Source organism: Mandrillus leucophaeus, unplaced genomic scaffold (genome assembly GCF_000951045.1).
Source record: "Mandrillus leucophaeus isolate KB7577 unplaced genomic scaffold, Mleu.le_1.0 Scaffold322, whole genome shotgun sequence".
NCBI lineage: Eukaryota > Metazoa > Chordata > Mammalia > Primates > Cercopithecidae > Mandrillus > Mandrillus leucophaeus.
Window position 1 is genome coordinate 3,187,687 of NW_012103388.1, and position 25,594 is coordinate 3,213,280.

Consider the following 25,594-nt stretch of genomic DNA (forward strand, 5'->3'; position numbering starts at 1 on the left):
CTGGGTGTGTGGCACCGCCCCCTCTTATTCCCTTTCTTATTGGCCCAGGCATCTGGGTGTGTGGCATCGCCCCCTCTTATTCCCTCTCTCGCTGGAGCGGGCCTATCTGTGGGCTCCTCCTGCTCCAACTTGTACATGGAGGTTGGGCCCTGAGAACCCACCTCATGCTTCCAGCTCTCGTCTTGGCCGTCTGGTTTTTGTACCCGTGGGAACTTTCAAGCAAAGGTGCTTCATGGTCTACATAGCAGAACAGGCTTTATGGGCAAGGTAATCTCCTGTTTTAAACAACTCACACACAAATGTCCAGATTTCAATTAACATAGGACAGCTTCCCCTGCCCTCGATCCTTAGGGCTGCTTCTCTCTTCACCAGAGCTGTAGCACAGGCAGGAATGTCTAAGACCGTCTTCCACACCCTGAACATGGGAAGAAGCCTCCCGAAGACTCACCGCTGGCACGCCTTTCCCACGACATGCTCTCGGCACTGGCACACTCCGGAGGGCCCGCTGCACACAGAGGACAACGCCCCACCAATGTCACACTGGCACCCTGAAAGCCCGGAAACAGCAGCAGTTACCCCTTAAGCCATCTCCACACTGAGTGCCTCCCCTGCTCTACGAGAAAGGAAAACTGACCATGCCAGTGACACAGTGTCTGCTTTCTTTCCTCTGCCACACCTATCTGGCCAGTGTTTGAAATCTCAGAAACTCCCAAACTAAAATGGTGTGTCTGCACTTGGAAATCAGATTCAACCACAAAAACAACAACAAAAACAAAATTAAAATGGTGTGTCTTTCCAAAGGTCTGCTTCTAAGTTGGAGGCAGCTACTATAGGCCAGCTCAAATGCTGTTGTCCAATGCAAAGATGACAGCAGCCCAGGAGTAAACATGCTTCAGAAACCGTGCTGTTCTAAAGAACATGTGATAACCAGGGGCCGAGCGAGAGATTCAGGAGTAGCCTTGTGGGGCAACTGTCCTGCAATTTCCTTATTTAACACAACACTGTCTCTGAAAATCTGATGCTAGCATTCATTTTTGATAATATAAAATATATCTTTAAAATTACTAAATCTTGATGTTATTTATAAAACTAACAGATGCCCTCCCATCCCAGTTATGTTTCTTATAATTAAACCCACAGTGTGCTGGTAGAAGAGAAGTAGAAACAGCTTCACTTGCAATTTACTAGTTTCAATGTAATCAATGTTTGGCCAAATTCCCTGGACAGAATACTTCAGGGCCATTCTGTCAGAAAGTCTGCTTGAAGATGACAAACTCAGAAGAAATGTTATTTGGACCATCTTTGTCCATTAACATTGTGCTTTGCTCAGGGCCCACTGGACTTATTTACCTTGACACCCAAAGTAATTGCTCTTTTCCAAAGCAAAATATCCATCTTCACAGGTGTCGCAGGAATCACCACCCACGTGGGACTTGCAGTGACAGTCACCGTCTCCCTGCAGAACAATGAACCAGATGACAACATTTTATACAACTACAGAATTCACTAATCTTCAAGATTGAAAACTGGCTCATTGTATAATAGGAAGCAGTGTAGCCAGGATCTGGAAAGGATTACCATGCACTGTAGAATGACAGAGGTACTAACACACACCCCCAGAAACCCCACAAGCAGTTGCTGTAACATTCTGCTGTTGTCACATGAAAACTTGGCCCACTTTACCTGCCTACACTCTCCAGTTCCACTCACTGTTCCCGCCTTATGGCACTGGCATTCTGTGGAGATAAGAGAGCATCCTTAAACCAAGGGAGACACAAAAGACAGTTCCTGGCTCTGGGAACATCACACAGCTGCAACACAACGTGTGCAGTCGGCCTTGCCAGTGCAGTTCAATGGAATGAGAGTTTGCATCACTGAGGTCTAAAATTGGACTGCTTTCTGAAGTTGGCAGAACAGACCAATCCATACCATCCACCTACAAAAAGTAACGGCTAGTTTATGGCTACTCCATGACAAAAGTTGCAACATCATGGGATTTTTGAATGATTCCAATGCCAAGGTCATTACTGATATGCATGCATGGAAATATACTCTATTCAAGGTTATTCAGTATCCTTAACTCGGTGTTTTTAGGTCCTTATACTGGCTTCGATATAAGCATAAAATTAAAGTTAAACCAGAAAAAGTAGATTATAAAAACAAAGACACAAAAACCATATATCAAGTAGCTGCCTTCTCAAACAACAAAATACATACAGAAACAGGCTAGAAATCCCTTGCTGAGATTTTGAAAATCACAGACATTCTGCCAAAAGTGGGGGGAGAACATCAGAACATTAGATAGAATCTTGTCACATTGAAATGATTCAACAAATAGCTCTTGTGGGTGGGTTTAGTCACTGGGGCAGAGAAAATTAAGAGAACATTACAATATAGTAAATTATGATATATAAGAAACCTACCTGAACATCCATTGGGGTTTTCTTTGTCCAGATTCCAATACAACGGTTTGCAGATGCTGCAAGTAGGGCCTTCAACGTGAAGCTTGCATGGGCAAGACCCCTTTCAATGAAAATCGAACAAGCATTTGACATCTTGGAATTAAGACATGTTTTCAAACATGTGTGTGAGCAAAGACTTGTCACAGAAATATATTTTGGTCACAAAAAGTAATTAAGTGTCTCCAGGGGGAAAAAATACTGGGTTGATTTCAACAGTCTGCGAATTGCTTTTGTTTATTTTTATTCATTTATTTGTTATACATGTAATCTGCATTTGTGGTTAAAAAGAAATTGGAAAATACGGAGAAAGAAAATTTCAAAATCACTCTTATTTATAGCATTGTCAGTGTCTGTTGATACTGTTACAGCAGAGACTATCAATTTAAATAGAAAAAATGTCTGAATATTTAACATGTTGAAAATCAGTACAGAATTGTTTATCTGAGAGTGCTTTGGTAATACGCAAGATTCACAGCCTTGCATCAATGTCATCAAGGCTTACAGGAAGGATGGCAGAACCTCATTCACTCCATCCATTCTGTGCCTAGAAGTCGGCATCTCTAGGCTCTGAGGCCAAGAAGACAGACAGTTTCTAAATTATCTTAGAAAATTGCTCAGAATAGGCCGGGCGCGGTAGCTCACGTCTGTAATCCCAGCACTTTGGGAAGCCGAGGTGGGTGAAGCCTGGGCATGGTGGCTCACGCCTGTAATCCCAGCACTTTGGGAAGCCGAGGTGGGTGGATCACCTGAGGTCAGGAGTTCGAGACCAGCCTGGCCAACATGGTGAAACCCTATCTTCACTAAAAATACAAAAATTATCTGGGTGTGGTGGGGCGTGCCTGTAATCCCAGCTACTAAGGAGGCTGACGCACAAGAATCGCGTGAACCCAGAAGGCGGAGGTTGCAATGAGCTGAGATCGCGGCACTGCACTCCAGCCTGGGCGACAAGAGCAAAAAAAGAAAAAGAAAAAGAAAAAGAAAAAGAAAAAGAAAAAGAAAAAAAATTGTTCAGAATACCATGGTATTGTGCTTGGAATAATATAAAATAAATTGTAATTATTTTGTACACAGCCAACTTTATTTAATGTGCCCTTGGCCATTGATTTTCTCAATGTTATTAATTATGCTTGTCAGACTTATGTGCAGGGCTCCACAGAGGCAACACCCTCTGAGTAAACTACAAACCTGCAGTAAGAGTTAAACTCTAGGACTCCAGAGTAACAAGTTTAAATCTTATTCTTTAGTTTTTGAAAAAAAAAAATCACAAAATCACATATGCTGCTTGAAAAAACAACAATGACCTCTTTAAGCAATTTAGCCTTGGGTCTTATTTTAATTTCTGGAAGTGCCCACACTGTTAGTCCTTAATATGTATCAGAATAATGGAGATAGTTAGAATTGCAACCCTTTTATAGTCTACTTACCAAATTGGAATCGATGGTACCAGCTGGGTCACAAGCACTGCTGGAACCTGAATATGATTCAGAAATTTTTAAATTATCTGGTAGTTTGTTTTTCTCTTTGTTTTGATGTTTCAAGTCTTAAAAAGTTTTGTTTTCAAAAATAGTGTATCTACATTTATATTTTCAATAGATGTGTGGCAAAGTCTGCATGCAATTCATAGTCAGGCATTTTGAATGACATTTATGGTCCTTAATTCCCAAATTACCTCTTTGGCCACTGAACAAATCTCTATCCTGTATACTCATGACAGTTCACTTCTAATTGCTCATGAAGGAGGAGATTAGGGAAAGATTCTAAAATTTTGAGCATCATTAGTATTGTCCAGAAGAGGGCAATATTGTACCAAGAGATTTTTAATTGCCCATTTAAAAGAAGTTCAAGAATTTCTAAGTACATCTTTAATTATCACACCTCCTTGTTCCCACCTGTACTAAAGTTATTTATAAAATCAATTGGTTTGTTTTCCTGACTTTGTATAACACTACAAACCAAATATAATCTCTCTTCAATACATTGGGATCTTGCAATGTTTCAGTATTACAATTACACAGTGTTTGAACTGGGTAAGTCTGTTCTGAGTCTGGTTTTTCAAATCATTTAAATAAATCCATAACAGCATCTTGTTTCCTTGCAAATTGTTCCTTAACCCTATTGGTTTTGTTTGTTTCTGTCTGCCTCAGCTTCCCCTTGATGATTCTAATTCTCTCTCACTTTTTCTTGAGACAGGGTCTTGCTCAGTCTCCCAGGTCGGAGTGCAGTGGCACGATCATAGCTCACTGCAGCCTCCAATGCCTGGGCTCGAGTGATCCTCTCATCTCATCCTCCGGAGGAGCTGGAACGACAGGCATGCCGCCACCATGCCTGATTATTTTTAAAAATATTTTCTAGAGGCTGGGAGTGGTGGCTTACACCTGTAATCCCAGCACTTTGGGAGGCCAAGGTGGGCAAATCACGAGGTCAGGAGATCAAGATCATCCTGGCTAACATAGTGAAACCCCATCTCTACTAAAAATACAAAAAGTTAGCTGGGCATGGTGGCGTGCGCCTGTAATCCCAGCTACTCGGGAGGCTGAGGCAGGAGAATCGCTTGAACCCATGAGGCAGAGCTTGCAGTGAGCTGGGATCGTGCCACTGCACTCCAGCCTGGGGGACAGAGCAAGACTCTGTCTCAAAAAAATAAAAAATAAATAAAAATTCTAGAGACAGGATCTCATTATGTTGCCCAGGCTGGTTTCCAACTCCTGGCCTCAAGCAATCCTCCCGCCTAGGCCTCCCAAAGTGCTGGGATTACAGGCATGAGTCACCCTGCCCTGTCCTCTCTTTCTTTTCTGATGTTCTCCTGTTCTCTGCGTTTTTCCGTAATACTCAACACAAACTTCCAGCTGTTTGTTTTCCATGCCCAGCCTCGGGTTCCTCTCCAGGACGCAAACGTTGCCATCCAGCCCTGGGATGATCGTGGCTGCTCAGCTTCTCTGCCAGGCAGCCACAGCACTTCCTTCTGCTCCTGAGGACCATGGAGGTGAGCAGACCCATGCAGGATGCCGTCACATCCTAGGGACCTTCAGGCCTTTTGAAAGGCAAGCCCCCGCTCTGACTGCCTGCTGCAACTTCCACCCTCAAGGAAACCTGGTCTCCAGAGGATTCTGGTTAGGAAGATTCTGGGAAATGAGGTCAGTCTTGTTTTCAAAGGGCAGGAAGGGGTCTGAGAAACCACATTCTTCTGATGGATAGTCTGGGTCAGCCTTCCACAAACACCTCTTCATAGTAGCAAGAGTCCTCTGAAACTGACAGGAGCTACTGGTCTGTTCTCCGGCTGCACACACCAGGGAGCTCAGGGAAACTTGTGGACATCTCATTTCTGTCCGCTCTACATGTGCAACCCTTAATCTCTCATATTAATGGAGGGATGAATACCAACCACATCCCATAGCTGTAGGCTTGGTTTTCATCTCCCACTCAGTGCACTCTCTCCAAACTGCATAGACTCCAGTGCATCCCACCGGCCTTCCCCAACACTGGGCTGAAGTGTGATGACACGGTCCCCCAGAAGGACAGAGGAGGGCAAGGAGAGAGGCCTGAAACACAGCAAAGGTCCTGCTAAGCCTGCTGGCAAGGGGATCTGTTAGAAACATTACAGTGCTGCCAGCATTAGCACCAGAAGCTGGGAGCGAGAGAAGGCAAGGTGCCTCGGGACAGAAGACAACAAATGGCCTCTTTAGCTCAAAGGAGTCACCTATGCCACAATGCTATCCACAGAAAACTGACATGTGAACCAAGAAACCCACATGTTTAGCACATGGAAATTTACATTTAGTTAAAAAAAATCATTTCTGTATTCTTTTGAGGGTACATATATGATATACGTGTTTTCAAACCAGACTTGAACAGGGGAGGAACCAGGCAGACTAGATCTGTGAAAGCAGGATGTAGGGGTGGCCAGTGGTGGGTCTGTGGGGCATTTGCAGGCTTCTCTGGGAGGCTGGCTGTACACACTTCAGAGAGGAACCAGACCTCCAGCTATCTGCTGGCTTCCTTACCTTGGCAGTGGGGGAAATCATAGGCTCCTGAGAGACACCTGTCACACCGCTGTCCTGTAACTCCTGGCCGACATTCACACTGTCCAGTCACTGAGCTGCAGGGCATCTGGTAGGATCCAAGGGCTGAACACCAGCAGGCTGGATGAAAGAATTCAATCAGACTCAGGCAGGGGTTGCAGGTATAGGAGGGGGAATAACCACGTCCCGGAGCAGAGCATGAGGGTGGAGCCAGAAAGACCCAAACGCAAGTTCCAGCTCCATCTCATGAGATCGGGAACCTGAAACAAGCCACTCAACTGCTCTAAGCCTCAGTTTCTCCTTCCTTAAATGGGAGTGATGCTAACTTTTATTTGATAACTTGTGAGGGTTGCATAAGATAATACATAAAAGAGCTGGGGACAATGCCTATCATAGCGAGCACTCAATAACTGCTAGTTTTTACTGCTGTCATGAATTTCATATTCAGCAAGATTTGCAGGTGCTGGGTGATGGTTTTGGGGATTCTGCTCACCTACAGAAGCTGGTATTCGTAGGAGGAGGATGCAGGGAACAAATGATGGGGGATGTGACTCACTGGAGGGCCACTTTAATTCCATATCCCACTGAATATTCCATATCAAGTGCAAGCCATTCCAGGCCAGATCAGCCTACAACTGTCCCTGTTCTTCTCTGTCCTCCTCTCTTTATACCTATTTTCTCAATGTCTAGTGTAGTTATATAGTCATGGAAAAAATGGTGCAGACAACATTGAAATGGATGGGAAAGGCATCCTAGTTTCCTCCCTCCCCCAAACTGTTACCATGATCTTTGGCTAAGTGATGAATAAACATGTGTGGATGGAGAGAACAGATGCTGGCCATTCATTCTCCTCTTGATCCCCTTCCCACTGGGTCAGGTCCCTGCTAGCCTCTATGAGACTAGACTTCTATGGGCTGGAGTTGTACAAGGTCATCCCCATTTGCACTGCAAAAACCCTTCTTCTGGAGAGGGATGAGCAGTGGAAATAACCTGACTGACTGCTCCGGCTGAAGAGTTCTACATCTTAAGAACTGAAAGAAACTAGAGAGAGCATCTTATTGAATCCCATTATTACACGGTGAAGTTCAGAAGCCAAGGGGCATTTCTAAAGTCAATGGATTAGTCTCTAACAAAGGGCTTTAGTCTTTGGAGTCAGACACATCTGGATTCCAGTACCAGCTGTGCCACTTAACAGCCCTGCAGTTATGGCTAGTTGCTTAGCTTCTTTAAGCCTCAGTTTCCTCTTCTGTAAACTGGAGCTGATAATAGCACCTACTCTAAGAAGTCATCAGAGAATCATCAGCAATAAGGCACTGAGCATGATGCTTCGCACAGCCAAAACGCTCAGGAAGTGTTCACGCTTATTAACATTATTCTAATTACCCAAGTTCCCCAGTGCGTAGGGAGGTGCTCTTTACACTTTCCCATACTGAATTAATGAAAATCAATGAATTAGTACATCTGACTTCCAAATTTATATCCAGTGTAGTGCACGCAGTAAAAGATACAACCTGTTTGCAACTATTCAAAAATTCCATGCTAGTTGGAGCCTTGGGAAAGAAAAGATTCATAAGGTAAAGCCCCAATTCTGGTGATTTATTTACAGGTAGACTTGGAATCTGAGCCTTGGCCCATGGGGCCCCCACAGGGACGAGACCATGTTATTTTCATTCTCTGTGACGGCCCAACCCATGTACGGTGAATTTCTCTGAAACAGATTTTTAGTAAATGATGGTGAATGACAGAATTTACCTGCGTCGTCATCGGAAACATAACAGAAACTCTCACTGATGGAGGGGAACTTGGCTAGTTTACTCACTTACAAATTACCTAGGAGTTTCAACAGGCTATGTGACTTGTTCAGAGAGACACAAGTAGTTGCAGACCCACAGAATTTACTACCATTTCACTTTCCTATTTTACAGTCATCCATCCAGCAGACGTTGATTGAAGGCCTACTGTGTTCAAGCAGCACCCTTGCTAGGTGTTATGTTGGAGGTAAATGTAAAAACACGTATAGTTAGCCTTCCATATCTGTGGTTCCGGATCTGTGCATTCAACTAAACACAGATCAAAAATATTCAGAAAAAAACATAACTGAAAAATAACAAATATAATACAAATAAAATAATAATGCAATATAACTATTTACGTAGCATTTACATTACACTATGCATTATGAGCAATCTAGAAATTTAATGTATAGAGGAGGATGTGTGCGGTTTATTTGCAAATACTGTGCTATTTTATTTTATTATTTATTTACTTATGTATTTTGAGACAGAGTTTCGCTCTGTCACTCAGGCTGGAGTGCAGTGGTGCGATCTCGGCTCACTGCAAGCTCCGCCTCCCGGGTTCACGCCATTCCCTGCCTCAACCGCCCGAGTAGCTGGGACTACAGGCGCCCACCGCCACGCCCAGCTAATTTTTTTGTATTTTTTTAGTAGAGACGGAGTTTCACCACGTTAGCCAGGATGGTCTCGATCTCCTGACCTTGTGATCTCCCCGCCTTGGCTTCCCAAAGTGCTGGGATTATAGCCATGAGCCACCAGGCCTGGCCATACTGTGCCATTTTATATCAGGGACTTGAGTATCCTTGGTTTTTGGTGTCAATGGATGGTCCTGGAACAAATCCCCCATGGATACTGGGAGTTGACTGTATTCCCTAATCTCAAAGAGCTAAAAATCCAGAAGAAGGACTAGAGAATGACTGACATAGCACAAAGCTCTCCCACAAGACACTACCCACTCCATACAAAGCATGCCTAATGCTCCCCTAGCTATTGGCAGACAGAAGGACAAACACTCAGATCTCCTATTGCCATTTCCACCTGTCTTCTCTCATGGCCCATGGTCCCAGCTGGCCTGTCTGCAGAGGTTAAGTCTCTACCTACTGGTAGAATTCTGAGGAAATGTTCTTGGGTTCTACAGTGGTTAATTTTGTGTCAACTTGGCTAACTATGTTGCCAAATGGTCAAACACCAGTCTAGATGGTGCCGTGAAGGTATTTTTTTAGATGAGATTAACATTTAAATCAGTAGACTTTGAGTAAAGCAGATTATCTTCCATCATGTGAGTGGGCCTCATCCAATCAGGTGAAGGCCTTAAGAGAAAAAGACAGATGTCCACCAAGGAAGAAGGAATTCTGCCTACAGATTTTCTTTGGACTCAAGCTGCAAAACCACCTCTTGACTGCATCTCCAACCTGTTAGCCTACCTTGCAGATTTTGGACTTGCCAGCCCCTACAACTGTGTGAATCAATTCCTTAAAATAAACCTCTCCCTATCCACACACACACACACACACACACACACATGCACACAATATATATTATATGTACATAGATAAGTAGATAAGATGTATCGCTGTATCTATATTTAGCTATGTGCCTATCTATCTATCTAGAGAACCCTGACTAATACAGATTTTGGCACCAAGAGAAGCATTCTTAGAGGACCAGAATTTTTTTTTAAATTCATAAATACAGGTAGGGTCTCACTATGTTGTCCAGGCTGGTCTCAAACTCCTGGCCTCAAGTGATTCTCCCACATTAGCCTCCCAAAGTGCTGACATTATAGGCATAGGCCACCATGCCCAGCCAGGAACAGAATTTTAAGAATAAATTCTCTGAATTGGTTTGGGGGTTTCTGGAATTGGTTCTCTAAATGACTAGATTTAGAAGCACTAATGATTCTATTTCCAATAGTGAAGAAAGCACTGATAGTCATTCGTGTGATGTGGTAATAGAGATACACAAAAATATCACTATTAGATACTCCTAATCAAATCATTATGATAGGCAGTGTTCTGGGTGACCACATATTTGATAACATAGAACATTTCTGTCAAACTAATGGGCATAATGAGCTTGGTTGGTTGCTCCTAACTGGGCTGGACGAACCAAGGAAAGAAAAGGAGTTGAGGGATTTGAATTCCCACTCAAATGCAGCATAAATGACCTGAAAGTTTCTGTGTCTTCCCAGAAAGAAATCCTTATCTCCTACAGCCTCAGAGCTGAGACTGCAGAAAACCAAATCAAGAATCTTCATCCTGCGAGTGTCTGAATTGCAATGCAAGTTAAATTCCGAACCTTGCAGAGGATCTGCTGTTAAAGTGGGGGCATAGATTGGTAAGGAATGGGACTTTGAAAATTGGTTTGGGGACATATGGGAAGATCATGATGAAGATGGGTACACTGAACCCCTAAATTCCAATGAGTCTTCTTTGTCAGAAGAAGCAACTGCACCCCACCATGTCTGAGCAGGTTAGCCCTGCTTTGCCTGAGAAAGCTGTAATGACCTCCCCTGAGGGAGCCGTCATGGAAGACCCTACTGGTTCTCTTCAGGACCCACCCCCATCTGACTTTCCTTATCAACTGATAACTGGACTCAAATCCCAACAAGCCCTGAAAGGTGAAGTACCAAGTATGACCCATGAGAAGGTAGACTACACTCCAAAAGAACTAAATGATTTTTCCAATTTAAACAGACAGGCAGCTATTTGAGGAATATCTGTAAGAATCGATGTTAAGGGTGTGGAAACTGCTGCCATCGAATTGGAAAACCTAAGTACAATGGGGATAACTGGACCCAGGTTGGTGGCAGCCAAGTGTTGGCAATAAATCACCAAAAGCAAGGTGGGTGTGGTTACCATAATGGACAGCAGAGTTGAAACAGCAGTCAGAATAGTCTGACTCAGAGACCTGTGCTGACTAGTTGATCATGGTGCTCCTGGGAGTGAAATAGATGGGAAGTCTAGCAAATTCTGACTTGCTTTGTAGAAGTGGAAGAGTTCTACGTCAAATGAACAAGTCTAACTTGAAACATAAAAATAGAGTCATGTCCCCTCAGTCAATTCCCAGACCTGAGCTGGTTTACAGACTCAGAACTCTTTGAACAAAGAGGGGAGTAGATACTATGTGGAAGAACTCCACTCCACCGCCAAACATTTATGAGGTAAATCTTTCTCCTAGCCTTTTCCAAAGAGACCTATGGCCTTCTACCAAAGTGACTGTAAGCTGGCAAAAAGGAAATAATCAGATCTTTCTATTCTTTCTATTATTGGACATCAGCTCTAAATTGACACTAATTCTAGGAGACCCAAAATATTACTGTGGCCCTCTGGTCAGAGTATGGTTTTATGGGGGTCAGGTGATCAATGATGCTTTAACTCAGGTCCATCTTATAATGAGTGCAGTGGGTTCCTGAACTCATCCTGTAGTTATTTCCCCAGTTCTGGAATTCATAACTGGAATATACATCCTCAGCAACTGGCAAAATCTTCACATTGGTTCCCTGACCTATGGAGTGAGAGTTCTTATGATGGAAAAGGCCAAGTGGAAACCGTTAGAACTGCCTCTACCTAGGAAAATAGTACAACCAAAAGCAATACATCATTCCTGCAGGAATTGCAGAGATTAGTACTACCATCAAAGACTTGAAAGATGCAGGGGTGGTGATTCCTACTGCTTGCCCATTCAATCCATCTATTTGGCCTGTACAGAAAATAGATGGATCTTGGAGAATGACAGTAGATTATTATAAACTTAACCAGGTATAACTCCAATTGCAGTTGCTATACTAGATGTGGCTTCATTGCTTGAGCAAAATAACATATCACCTGACACCTGGAATGCAGCTGTTAGTCTAGCAAATGCTTTTTTCCTTCACATCTTGTAGTAAAAACCAACAAGCAGTTTGCTTTCAACTGGCTAGGCCAGCAACATACTTTCACCGTCTGTATTAGGCTATTCTTGTGTTGCTATAAAGAAATACCTGGGGTTGGGTAATTTATGAAGAAAAGAAATTTAATTGGCATAGTTTTGCAAGCTGTACAGGAAGCATGGTGCCAGCATCTGCTTCTAGTGAGGGTCTCAAGGAACTTACAACCCATGGCAGAAGGTAAAGGGGAGCCAGTACATCACATAGCAAGAACAGAAGCAAGCTAGGGGGAGGTATTACACACTTTTAAACAACCAGATCTCAGGTGAACTCAGAGAGCGATCTCACTCACTATCAGGAGGACAATACTAAGCCATTCATGAAGGATCCATCTCTGTGACCCAAACACCTCCCACCAGGCCCCACCTACAACATTGGGGATCAGATTTCAGCATGAGGTTTGGAGGGGGCAAACATCCAAACTATATCACTGTCCTACATCAGGGATCTATCAACTCTGGTCCTGTGTCATAATTTAGGTCGCAGGGATCTTGATCACCTGTCACTCCCATAAGGCATCACATTGGTCTATTACATTGATGATATTATGCTAATTGGAGCTAGTGAGCAAGAAGTAGAAACTACTCTAGACTTACTGGTAAGACATTTGGGTGTCAGAAGGTAAAAATTAAATCCAATAAAAAATCCAGAGTCTTCTACCTCAGTTAAATTTCTAAGGGTCCAGTAGTGTGAGTCCCAGAACAACGGAAGGTTCTGCAGCAGGTCCAGGCTGCTGTGCAAGCTGCTCTGCCACTTAAAGCATAGGACTGAGCAGATCTAATGGTGCTTGTAAGTGTCAGTGGCAGATAGGGATGCTTTTTGGAGCCTTCAGCAGGCCCACATAAGTGAATCACAGTAAAAACCCTTAGGATTTTGGAGCAAAACCCTGCCACCCTCTGCATATAAGCCATCCTCTGCAGAAAACTTTTTTTTTGAGAAAGAGCTTTTCACTTTCTACTGGGTCTTAGTAGAGACAGAAGGCTTAACCATGGGCCATGAAGTCACTATGTGATGTGAGCTGACCATTATGAACTGGGTGTTATCTGACCCACAAAGCCATAAGTCGGGCAAGCACAGCAGCATTCCGTCATTAAGTGGAAGTGGTATACGTAAAACTGGACCCAAGCAGCCTCTGCACAAGTAGGCTATGCAAAGAACGCCATGCTCCACACTCCTGCTACATTCCACATCTCCAGCATTATGGGGAGTTCCTTGTGATCAGTCGACAAAGAAAGAAAACACTTAGGCCTGGTTTAGACCAGGTACTGCATGATATGCAGGCATCACCCAAAAGTGGACAGCTGCAGCACTTTTGCACCTTCCTGGGACATCCTGAAGGACAGTGGTGAAGGGAAATCCTCCCGGTGGAGAGAACTTTGAGCAGTGTGCTGGTTGTTCACTTTGCTTGGAAGGAGAAATGACCAAATGTGAAATTACACATTGATTCATGGGCCGTGGCCAATTCTTTGACTGGATGGCCAGGGACTTTGAAGGAACATGATTGGAAAATTGGTGACAGGGAGATCTGGGGAACGGTCTCAGTGAAAAACCTCTCTAAATGGCTAAGAAACATGTCATATGTGAATGCTTCCCAAGTAGACAGGAGGATCTGTTCTGTGGATACCAGGCAGCCTCTGTCCCATCCACTTCTATCGTTATCCAGTGGGCTCACAACAAAGTAGCCATGGGGGCAGGGATGGAGGTTATCCCTGGGCTCAGCAAAATGGACTTCTACTCACCACAGCTGAGTCCCCGGTCTGCAAGCAGCAGAGACCAACACCAAGTCCTCAATACGGCACCATTCTCCAGGGTAATCAGCTGGCTACCCGGTGGCAGGTTGATTACTTTGGACTGCTTCTATCATGGAAGGGGAAGTGTTTTGTTCTTACTGGAATGGACACTTACTTGGATACAGAAATTCCTTCCCTGCATGCAATGCTTCTGTCAAAACTACATTTGTAGACTTGCAGAATGTTTTATTTACTGTCGTAGTATCCACATAGCATAACTTCTGATCAAGGAACTTGCTTCACAACAAATGGAATGCAGCAGTGAGCCCATGGTCATGGAATTCCTTAATCTTACCACTTTCCCCACCATCCTGAACAGGTGGCTGAATACAACAGTAGAATGGCCTTTTGAATACCCCGTTACAGTGCCAGCTAGGTGGCAGTACCTTGCAGGGCTGAGGCAAGGTTCTCCAGAAGGCAATATCTGTTCTGAATCATTGAATCACATCTGGTTTCTCTGATAGCCAAGATTCACGAGTTCAGGAATCAAGAGGTAGAAATGGGAGTGGCATCACTCACTATAAACTCTAGTGATCCACTAGCTTCCAGTCCCAGCTGCCTTCTGCTCCAGTGGTCGAGAGGTCTTAGTTCCAGAGGAAGAAATGCTTCTACCAAGAGACATGACGATCATTCTAGTGAACTGGAAGTTAAGACTGCTACCCTGTCTCCTCATTCCTCTGAATCAACAAAGATAGAAGCAATTGAGTTCCACTAATTACCAAGGGGAAAATGAACTGCTCTTCCAAAATGGAAGTAAGGAAGAATATGTCTAGAATACAGGAGATGACTTAAGGTGTTTCTTAGTATTACCGTGTCTTGTGATTAAAGTCAATAGAAAACTACAACCCAATTCAGGCAAGACTACTGATGTCCTAGACCCTTCAGGAATGAAGATTTCTGTCACTTCCCCAGGTAAAGAACCATGAGGTGCTTGCTGAGGGCAAAGGGAATATGGAATGGGTGGTAGAAGAAGATAGTTACAAATACAGTTTGAGTATCCCTTATCCGAAATGCTTGGGACCAAACATGTTTCAGATTTTTCATTTTTTCAGATTTTGGAATATTTGCATTATACCTGATTGGGCATCTCAAATTTGAATATTCAAAATCCAAAATTTTCCAGTGAGTATTTGTTTTGAGCATCACGTCAGCACTCAAAAAGTTTTGGATGTGGGAGCATTTTGGATTTTTGTATTTGGGATGCTCAACTTATACCAGCTATGACCATGTGACCTGTTACAGAAATTAGTATTTGTAATTGTAGTGAGTATTTCTTCCTATTTTGCTATGAATATGTTTTTTCTGTATATGTGTATGTTGTACGCATGCGAAACAAAAATCTTTGTTTTCCAACTGAACAGCAAAAAATCAAATAATATGATTTAAAAGTGGGCAAAGGATATAAATAGACATTTCTCAAAAGAAGACATACAAAAGGCCAACGAGCATATGAAAAAATGTTTCATCACTAATCATCAGAGAAATGAAAATCAAACCCACAATGAGATATCATCTCCAGTTAGAATGGCTATCATCAAAAAGACCAAAAATAGCAAACGCTGGAAAGGATGTGAAGAAAAGGAAACTGTTATACATTGTGGGTAAATGTAAATTGGTACAGTGATTATGGAAAACAGTATGGAGGTTTCTTTCAAAACTAAAAGTAGAACTACCATACAATCTAGCCATCTCACTATTGAGTACCTATCCAAAGAAAAGGAAATCAGTGTATCAAAAGGATACCCGTGCCTCCATGGAGTTTTTTAGGCTCTAAAATGCAGATGACTTTTTTTTCAACTTTTAATTTAGGTTCACAGGGTACGTGTGTAGGTTTGTTAGTTGTATGGGTAAATTGTGTGTTGCTGAGGTTTGGTGTATGAAACCAAAAAATCACCCAGGTACTGAGCACAGTACCTGATAGGTAGTTTTTCAGCCTTCACCCACCTCTCATCCTCCTCCCTCTAGAAGTTCCCAGTGCCCAGTGTCTATTGTTCTCATCTTTATGTCCATGTGTACTCAATGTTAAGCTCCTACTTATAAGTGAGAACATACAGTATTTGGTTTTTTTACTCCTGTGTTAATTTACTTGGGATAATGGCCTTCAGCTGCATCCATGTCACCACAAAGGACATGATTTCATTCTTTTTTATGGCTGCATACTATTCCATGATGTATAAGTACTATATTTCCTTTATCCAGTTCACTGTTGATGGGCATCTAGATTGATTCCATGTCTTTGCTATTGTGAATAGACTTGTACACCCATGTTCACTGCAGCTTTATTCACAATAATCAAGATACGAAGTCAACCTAAACGCCCATTAACAGATGAATGGATAAAGAAAACGAGGTATATATACACAGGGGAATACTATTCAACCATAAAAGTGAATGAAATCCTATTACTTATGGCAACATGGATGAGCCTGAAGGACATTATGTTAAATGAAATACATCAGGAACAGAAAGATAAATTCTGCATGTTCTCACTCATATATAGGAGCTTAAAAAATTTGAGTTCATAGAAGTAGAGAACAGCACAATGGTTAATAGAGGCTCAGAAGTGTAGGAGTGGGGATAGAGAGAGATCGCTTAATGGATACGAAGCTACAGCTAAGTAAGAATACATTCTAGTGTTCCCTAACACTGTAGGGTGAATGTGGTTAACGATAATTTAGTGTATATTTTCAAAAAACTAGAAGAGGATTTTGAATGTTCACAAAACAAAGAAACGAATTTTCGAGGTGACAGATATGCTAACTACTGACTTGATCATTACACACTGTATCTACGTATGGCAATATCACTCTGTACCCCATAAATATGTACAATTATTATTTGTCAACTAAAAATAAAAGGGAAGTCATCTTTTGTTTTCTTCACTCTCTCATCTCCTTATCATTCAACCTAAGACGTATTGACTTAATACCACAATATTGAAGTTACAGGATATCAAGGGGAAGCTCGAACATTACCCAAGGACTTTATTTCTTCTTCTGGGAAAAGGGTTAGTGCATTTTCAGTTGTATACAGGATAGTTGTATCATGTCAGTCAGAACTGTGTCTTGTTATACTCTTTATTGACGATTAAGTACGGTTTCAAGAAATGTATATGACTGCCAAGTTGGCGAGGCAAGAACTAGTGTTGGGTAATTTTATATGTCAACATGACTAGGCTAAGATGCCCAGATGTTTGGTCAAATGCCAGCCTAAATGTCACTGTGAAGGTATTTTTTAGACAAGATGGACATTTAAATCAGTAGACTTTGAATAAAGCAGATCATTCTCCATCATGTGGGTGGGCCTCATCTAATCAGCTAAAAGTCTTAAGACAAAAAGACTAATGTCCCCTGAAGAAGAGGGAGGAATTCTGCCTCCAGACTGTCTTTGGACTTGAGCTGCAGAATCAACTCTTTTCTGGGCCTCCAGCCTGCCAGTCCAACCTACAGATTTCAGACCTGTCAGCCCTCACAATCTCATGAGCCAATCCCTTAAAATATATATATATATATCTTTCTTTCTCTCTCTCCCCCTCTCTCTTTCTCCATATGTACACACACACCTCCGACTGGTTCTGTTTCTCTGGAGAACCCTGGTTACTACAGGCTTGTTCTGCTATTTCTGCCCTAAAGGAAAGTGAACGCAGAGAAGAAAACATTCATGCGGGCATTAGGGTAGCTGCCCAGAGCACAGTGGTGGCAGCTCCACAGCATAACGAGGGGGACACTGGTCTTAGGACCACAGGGGTTATCTGGGGAGCCAGAAGACCCAGTTACTCTTTGGAGGTAAAAACAAAGGCTTGACCTTAAAAGCATTTGCAGAGTTTTAAAATTGTGAATTAATCTGGCAACATACTTCTCGTTTTAATCCAACTATTAGTAAAAACTGCCAAATCCCAAACACCAACTCAAGCACTGGCAGCCCTTTTCTCACTCTTGGAAATACTATAAGGCTTTAAAAATATTTCAGTTCTGCTCTTTGTTTTGCTCCAGGTCCTTTGGAGTTTCTGGAGTATTTTACTTCTTCTTGTCTACTCCTCATTGTTTCTGCTTTAAGAAACTTACTCTCAAGAAGAATATAAAATAAGGATCATCAAAAAAAAGCCTTTAAAATAATGATCATAAAGGTCCTAGAGGACAGGGGCTTGTCTGTCATGCTCCTGAATGTCTTCCAGGATTAAATGTAGTCCTGTTCCACAGTACCTGCCAAATAGCTGGTTGTTACATGAGAGAATGAGAAACTATTGAAATCCTTCTTCAGGTCCAGCCCTGCATAATTCTTGATATGTGTTATCTCACTGTATCTTGCAACATCGCTGTCAGACAGGTATTGCCGTGAAGAGTGCCTTCCTCTTCACCTGCAGTAATAAGCTCATGAGCGAAGCAACACTATATCTCTCACTGGCAACATATTTATAGGACTTTTCTAAAGAAAGCCGTGAAACCACAACCCAAAGGCTATATCAGACGCTAATGGGGATGGTTCTGGGCCCTGGGTCAAGTCACATGGGTGGGGCTGGGGGAAGCTGCACTTCCAGGTACTTTCAGTTCATGTCATGAAAGGACCACCCGTTTCCACATTGCTGCCTGCCTACCCTCTGTTCCAAGTACTAGCTAGCTGCTGCCTAGCAAGCTGCTCCAGAAAAGGAGGGGAAAGGGGAATAGGAAAGAGGAAAAGAGGAAGAGGAAGAGGAAGAAAAAAATGAAGAAGGGTAGGGGAAAAAAGGAGGAGAGGAAGGCAGGAATGAGGGATGGGGAGGAGAAAGAGGGAAGAGTAAACCCCCTAAATAACCAAATTAACAGTTGTATTCTGTGGTTGAAGACAGAGTCAAAAAACCCATGAACATAAATATATATTTTATATGCATACAGACAATTCTCCAATATGGTCTCTCATATATATTAATTTGATTAATTCCCCAAAAAAGAAAACCATAGGGCACTTCAGTGAGTCAAAGTCAAAATGAAAAAAATACTGCATTATACTTAGAAAAGTCTGGAGTAAATTAATTTAATACAAAACATAAATCCAGGACTGCAGTTGGCAAAAGCAGCTTAGAAGGGTTTTAAAATTCTCTTTAAAGAAAATTTTGAATTTTTTTTTTTTTTTGAGATGGAGTCTCGCTCTGTTGCCCAGGCTGAAGTGCAGTGGTGCAATCTTGTCTCACTGCAACCTCTGCCTCCCGGGTTCAAGCAATTTTTGTGCCTCAGTCTCCCAAGTAGCTGGGATTACAGGCATGTGCCACTATGCCCAGCTAATTTTTGTATTTTTTCATAGAGACGAGGTTTTCCCACATTGGCCAGACTGGTCTAGAACTCCTGACCCAGGTGGTATGCCAACTTTGGCCTCCCTAAGTGCTGGGATCACAGGCGTGAGCCACCACGCCCGGCCAGATTTTGAAAATTTTTAAAGCAAGAAAGAGCAAAGCTGTAAGAGCACTTTTTGGCTAGAATACACTGGGTCAGCTGATACACCATTGTGGGCCATGTTGATTTGGTTGTAAAATTCAGTGGGTCAAGTAATTAATCCCCTCTAAAAAAAAATCACAATAGTTATCAGAAAAAAAAGTAGTTACAAGACAAGGGAAGCCATCACAGACAAAATGTTGCATCCTCCCAGACTCTTACCAGAATGGTTCAAATCCTAAACAACAAACTGCAAGGTACATCTCAATACCACACGAGGCAGTAAATTTCTTGCACAGCTCAGAAAACAGCTCTTAAGCATGGGCAGGCTTCTCCAAGGTTGGATCTGTACGTATTAGTCCTTCACTTGAGCCAAGACTTTAGACCACAGAGAATCCAGCAGAGGCTGACCCCAGACATTCGCCGGCCGGGGCCAGAAGCATGCCTGCTGATGTCCTCCAGCTCCTCTCTGAGAGCTTGATAGTCTTTTCCCTCTCATGCTTCCAGTGAGGTCAGAAGGGTCTGGTAGACCTTTAGAAGCAGAGGTCCAAATCAACTCCACCAAAAATATCAATGAGGCCAGGCGTGGTGGCTCACGCCTTTAATCTCAGCACTTTGGGAGCAGGGGTGGGGTGATCACTTGAGCTCAGGAGTTAAAGATCAGCCTGGGCAATGTAGTGAGATCCCATCTAAAAATTTTTTAAATTAAAAAAAAAATCAGTAGGAAGATAAACACTTATCTTTTAAAAAGGAGTCCTGGCTCTAACCATTTAAAATAAGAGATATGACATTATCTTCATGTACGGTAGCTGATTAAAGAGCTTTTGATGTCAGATGTCAGTTTCTTAAGGAAAAGAATGCTACAGTTAAACCTCACAGGGTTTCCCAATCTTTCTCAGGATTGGTCACTTTGGGGAACTATGTTTTATCAAAGAGCTGAGGATTTTACTGACACAAGGTTTGGCCACCCTGTCTAGGCTATGGCACCCTGATTTTACCATGGGGGAACCTCTCTTCCCTTGCTCCATTCATGCTGTTCAGATGGTGTTGACCCCACTTCTAGTTCTGTGGACATGGGGGAAGACTCAGGCTTGGCCAATCAATGCACTGAATTCCACGGCCACAGGACTAATTCCAGAACTGACATGTGGTCCAATCAGAACCAGATGTGTCCTGGAGGAAAGTATACTCTTTTCCTAGTCTTGAACCTAGAAGGATATGTATTAAGTCACCTTGAGCTGCCATAACAAAATACCATAGACTGGCTGGCTTAAGCAATAGAAATTTATTTCTCCAGTTCTGGAGGCTGGGAAGTTCAAGATCAAGGTGCTGGCTGGTTCGGTTTCTGCTGAGGGCCTGCTTTCTGGCTTGTCGATGGCCACCTTCTCACTGTGTAACTGTGTCTTCACATGGTAGAGGGAGAGAGAGTGAACGAGCTGTCTTGTGTCTCTTCTTATCAAGACATGAGTCCTATCAGATCAGGGCTCCACCCTTATGACCTCATTAAACCTTAATTACTTTCTTACTCCAAATACAGTCACATTGGGGGTTAGGGCTTCAACATACGAATTTTTAGGGACACAATTCAGTCCATAATAATGTGTGTCTAAGAGCTGCTGGCTGCCATTTTACTATCATCTGAGGCCTAACAATGAGCCAATATACAAGATAGCAGAGTGTATAGATAAAGAAAAACAATCTTTTAAGCCCCTAGATCAAGCTATTCCTGAAACCAAATATGCCTGGACTTTTCTATTCCTGCCAAGAAGTTATTTTTGCCTTAAACAGTTTAGATCTAGTTTTCTGTCACATGAAACTGTAAAAAGTCATAACTGACTCTCTAATCACCAGACTATTAACTATTAGTTAACTATTTCATCTAGTACTCATTTTAACTATTAATATTTTAACTATTTAATCTAGTACTCTTACTCAAATGTATTTTATACTCTCCTTCCCAATGAAGCAGGTACATTAGACATAATTTAACTCTTTTTCATGACCTACAGCTATCACTATAAATGTCCATTTACTTAATCTAATAGTGATACCCTCAGGATCTTCAGAATTGGGTTAGCTTGTTTGCACTTCATTCAGTGGCCCCAGGTTGCTGTACATCTTAAGCTTCACGTCTGCCTGTCTGTTTTCTTCCTTGCTATGAATGTTTCGCCTCAGTGATCTTTTCCCTCTCTCCTAATTTTATGTTTCTAATTTGCCATGCAATTGGCTTGCAAAACAAATAACTAAATTTAAAACAATTATTTTTTAAAAGGGAGGGGGAGACTAGGCTGCGAGAGGACCTATGGGATAGCTTCTGTATGCATCTTTGGAGCTGTGCTTTTCCACTTGACAGAGGTCGTGGGGGTGGGGACCTAACTGCTTGGTTTTTACTTTTGCTCCAGATACATAGCCACATAACCAAATTCTAACTGGATGGGAATAATATTCTGCTGAAGGTCAAAGAATTATAACATACATTTAAAAATAGGGATTTTTGTGAAAATAATGTTGAGAGTTTGTGGGTTTTTAAGGAAATCTACGCTTATATAAGCAGAATATTAAAAATAATAGAATTCTCTAGAAACAAATCAAAATCACGGAGTCCCTTTAAGGAAGCCATGGTAAATGAAGCCACATGGAGATGCAACTGACTGTTAGACAATTAGTGTATTCAACAAGCACAACTCCCGCTGTCAACTAACTCCCATGGCCCTTTTCAATTTTATGTAGTGTGGGTGACTGTCTCCCTGCACCTAGATGAAAACTCCAGGAGTTGTCGGGTTTGTCAGCACAGTCTTAGGTAAGAGAACAGAAAGTAAGTAGAAATCCAGTTTAAAGTCGAATCTCCTGTCCTCCAGCTCAGACCTGATACAGACCAAAATCCCACAGTGGGCAGGGAAGGTGGAGAGGTGGGTGGTAGGAGTGGGCTGGGGGTGGGAGTGGGCATTCTTTCCCCACAGCTGGCTTCAACTTGGTCGGGGAGGAAGAAGAGGGAAGAGGAAAGAACTGTTGTGGTGTCATGATATATAGTGGTTTTTGCCCACAGTTTCTGGCTAGTAACTCCCATAGTACTTGTTACAGTCTTTTGTTAAAATGTTGGGTGTGTTAGGCCTTGGGACAGGCCTCTGACCTTCTCCTGCCCTCTTTTAACCTGCCCCAAGGCAGGACACTTATCTTCCCCGACCTTTGTGATTGTGAGTCTTAAGACTCTCCCCAGAGAGGGTCAAGTCCATACCCTGGGGGAAGGAATGCTGATGTCAGGAAGCCTCCTTAAAAACCCAAGAGTACAGGGTTCAGAGAGTTTCCAGACAGCTGAACATGTGAAGGTTCCTGGAGAGTGGTGCCCAGGGAGGGTATGGAAGCTTCCAGTCTCTTCCCCCACACCTCGTCTTATGTGTCTCTTCATCTGTATCTTTGCAAAATCCTTTATAATAAACCAGTAAATGTAATTTGGTGTTCTCCTGAGTTCTGTGAGCCACTCCAGCAAATTAACTGAATCCAAAGGAGGGTTGTGGGAACCCCAACTTGAAGCCGCTCTGTCAGATGTTCTAGAGGCCCAGGCTTGCAGTTAATGGTGAGGGAAGGAGGGAGCAATCTTGGGGACTGAACCCTCAACCTGTGGGATCTGGCACTGTCTTCAGGTAAGCAGTGTCAGAACTGAATTGGAGGACACTTGGCTGGTGGCTGCTGCTTGGTGATGGGGAAGGACCCCCACACATTTGGTCACAGACATTTTCTCTGTGTTGATGGTTGTTGCGGTGTAAGAGTCGAGGAAAACCACAATTAGAGGAAAGAGTTTTTCCCCACACAATTGTTCTTGGACCAGCCCTACGCTAATCTCAAACTGGCTCTTCTTCCAAGGATGCTGTGTAGGGCCTCTTGGTGGTCGTCTGCTGAGCACTTCTCTCCTGCCATTCCCTTGTCCTCCAGGGATGGAAGCCTCTCTATTTCCGTTGCTTGTGACTCTCTGCTCAGCCCACAACTGCTTCAGCCCCTGGGCATTGGACTCACCATTTCTTTTATTTTCTGTTTCTGATGCTTTGAAATCTTGGGGCCTTGCTGACCCTGGAGGAACTGCCCCTCCCAGGGTGAGCCAATTCCCAGAGATAGTAAACAACCCTCCAGAGAGCTGCTTTCGGAATGCACACTGGCCAGTCCAGAGCATGGCCCCACTACCTCCTCTACCAGCTCTCATACTCTGGTATTCCCTGCCCTAATCACCCCAGGGCCAGGTACCAGACAACTAGGGTCAGCCTCTATGTCCCAGCGCCCACTGAAATATTCAAACTAGCCAATCCTAAACCTGCTTATCTCCACCCATTCCTTACTATGGAAATGCTCTGTCTACAGTTCCTTCCCCTCCCTCTGCCTCCAAACCGACCCTGACGCTTCTCCATGTGGCCCCTATAGCATGCTCTGCCCCTCCTCTGGGAACTGTATCTTCTCAATAGCAGTTTTCTCCCGGTCTGCTGTTCTTACTGAACCGCAAATTTCCTATTAATACACTCTATTTTAAAACAGGCATCCGGACAAAAACTTCAGCTGCTTTGGGTAGGATCTCCTGATGTTTCTGAGCAGACCTATTGGGCAGGAACTAAGACACTCACCTGGATTCCCCCACATTTGGCTGTGGGAAGCACCTACACATTCCTTGCCCCAGAGCATTAAGCTCAGGCCATTCCCAGCACGGGAACACTCTCCCTGCTCTGCCTCAAGCAAAAAAGCATCCAGCTCTTAGCCTTTGGGTTTTCCAAGCCGAAGTCTGGCCGGAAGCACCTCTGCCCTTCCTGAGGCATCCCATGTGCTATAGTTTGGATGTGGTTTGTCTTGCCAAAATTCATATTGAAGTTTCATTGCCAGTGCAGCAGTGTTGGGAGATAAGGCCTAGTGGAGGTGTTTGGGTCATGGGGGTGGATTCCTCACGAGCAGGTTAATGCCCTCCTGAGACAGTGACTGCGTTCTTGCTCCCACAGGACTGGATTAGTTACCGTGAGAGTGGGTTGTTATAAAAGTGAGTCTGGCTTCCTGGACTCTCTCTCTTGCGTCCTCTCTCACCGTGTGATCTCTGCACATGCTCACTCACTGCTCCACCTCACCATGTTTTGCCCCAGTATGTGGCCCTCACCAGATGCCAGCCAGATGTGGCGCTATGCTCTTGAAGTTCCCAGCCTGCCAAATGGTGAACTAAATAAACGTCTTTTCTTTATAAACTACCCAATCTCAGGTATTCTGTTACAGCAATACCAAATGGACTAAGACACATCAGAGGTCCCTCACGCGTTTTGAGGCGAGGAAGAAGGGTAAAGAGTTCACAGCAATAGTTTCCTCCATAGATATCCACCCCATCCCAGATTCTCTCTCCTCCACTCTCCTAACCTTTTCACAATCCTTTGAGTGTGAGAAGCTAGAGTGTCATAAAATAAAACAGTTCTCTGGACATTTATTTTGAAAATCTGCACATGGTGACTTCGCCTTGGAATTTTGTATATATCATTGTTCAGAGCCAATACTTCAATGTTAACATTTTCAAAAAGAGTGATATGGGTGGTTTTTAAATATTTTCCTCGTATTTACTTTTAAATTCAAGAAGTTTTCTTTACTACTCATATGAAGAATATCAGATGATTCTCATTTGAAAGAGTGACTGTAATGAAAGGCAGATTATCATACACATTTGTTTGTTTTTTTGTTTGTTTGTTTTAGACAGATTCTCAGTCTGTGATGCTCAGGCTGGAGTTCAGTGGTGCGATCTCAGCTCACTGCAACCTCTACCTCTCAGATTCAAGTGATTCTCCCACCTCAGCCTCCCAAGAAGCTGGAATTACAGGCATGTGCCACCACACCTGGCTAATTTTTGTATTTTTTTTTTTACTAGAGACAGGATTTCACCATGTTGGCCAGGCTGGTCTTGAACTCTTGAGCTCAAGTGATCCACCCACCTTGGCCTCCCAAAGTGCTGGGATTACAGGCATGAGCCACTACATCTGGTCTATTATATACATTTGTGAAATCCCAATTATCTATCATTTTCCCCCTGACAAAGGACCCCAAGTTCAACCTATTAATCAAAGCCAAACATCTTAAAAAAGTAATTGTGTCTGCTGCTTACATTTCAAGGGAGCTTGCTGGTAAGGTCAGACTGAAGTCTCCACACTCTGAGTTATGTAAAGATTATAGGACTTTGAAATTTATACCGT

At 43.1% G+C, this 25,594-nt stretch overlaps 1 protein-coding gene across 2 annotated transcripts in view; it reads right to left on the bottom strand.

Annotated features, from left to right (window-relative positions):
* The window catches only part of LAMA3 (laminin, alpha 3), a 271,074-nt gene that overhangs the window by 140,658 nt on the left and 104,822 nt on the right, over nt 1-25,594 (bottom strand). For both annotated transcript variants that reach the window (XM_011988082.1, XM_011988080.1), the window contains exons 13-18: nt 6,464-6,601; nt 3,887-3,933; nt 2,424-2,523; nt 1,684-1,736; nt 1,351-1,456; nt 449-548 (exon numbers count right to left, since the gene is read on the bottom strand). In XM_011988082.1, the coding sequence (XP_011843472.1) occupies nt 449-548; nt 1,351-1,456; nt 1,684-1,736; nt 2,424-2,523; nt 3,887-3,933; nt 6,464-6,601 (544 nt within the window). The remainder of the gene's footprint in view (nt 1-448; nt 549-1,350; nt 1,457-1,683; nt 1,737-2,423; nt 2,524-3,886; nt 3,934-6,463; nt 6,602-25,594) is intronic.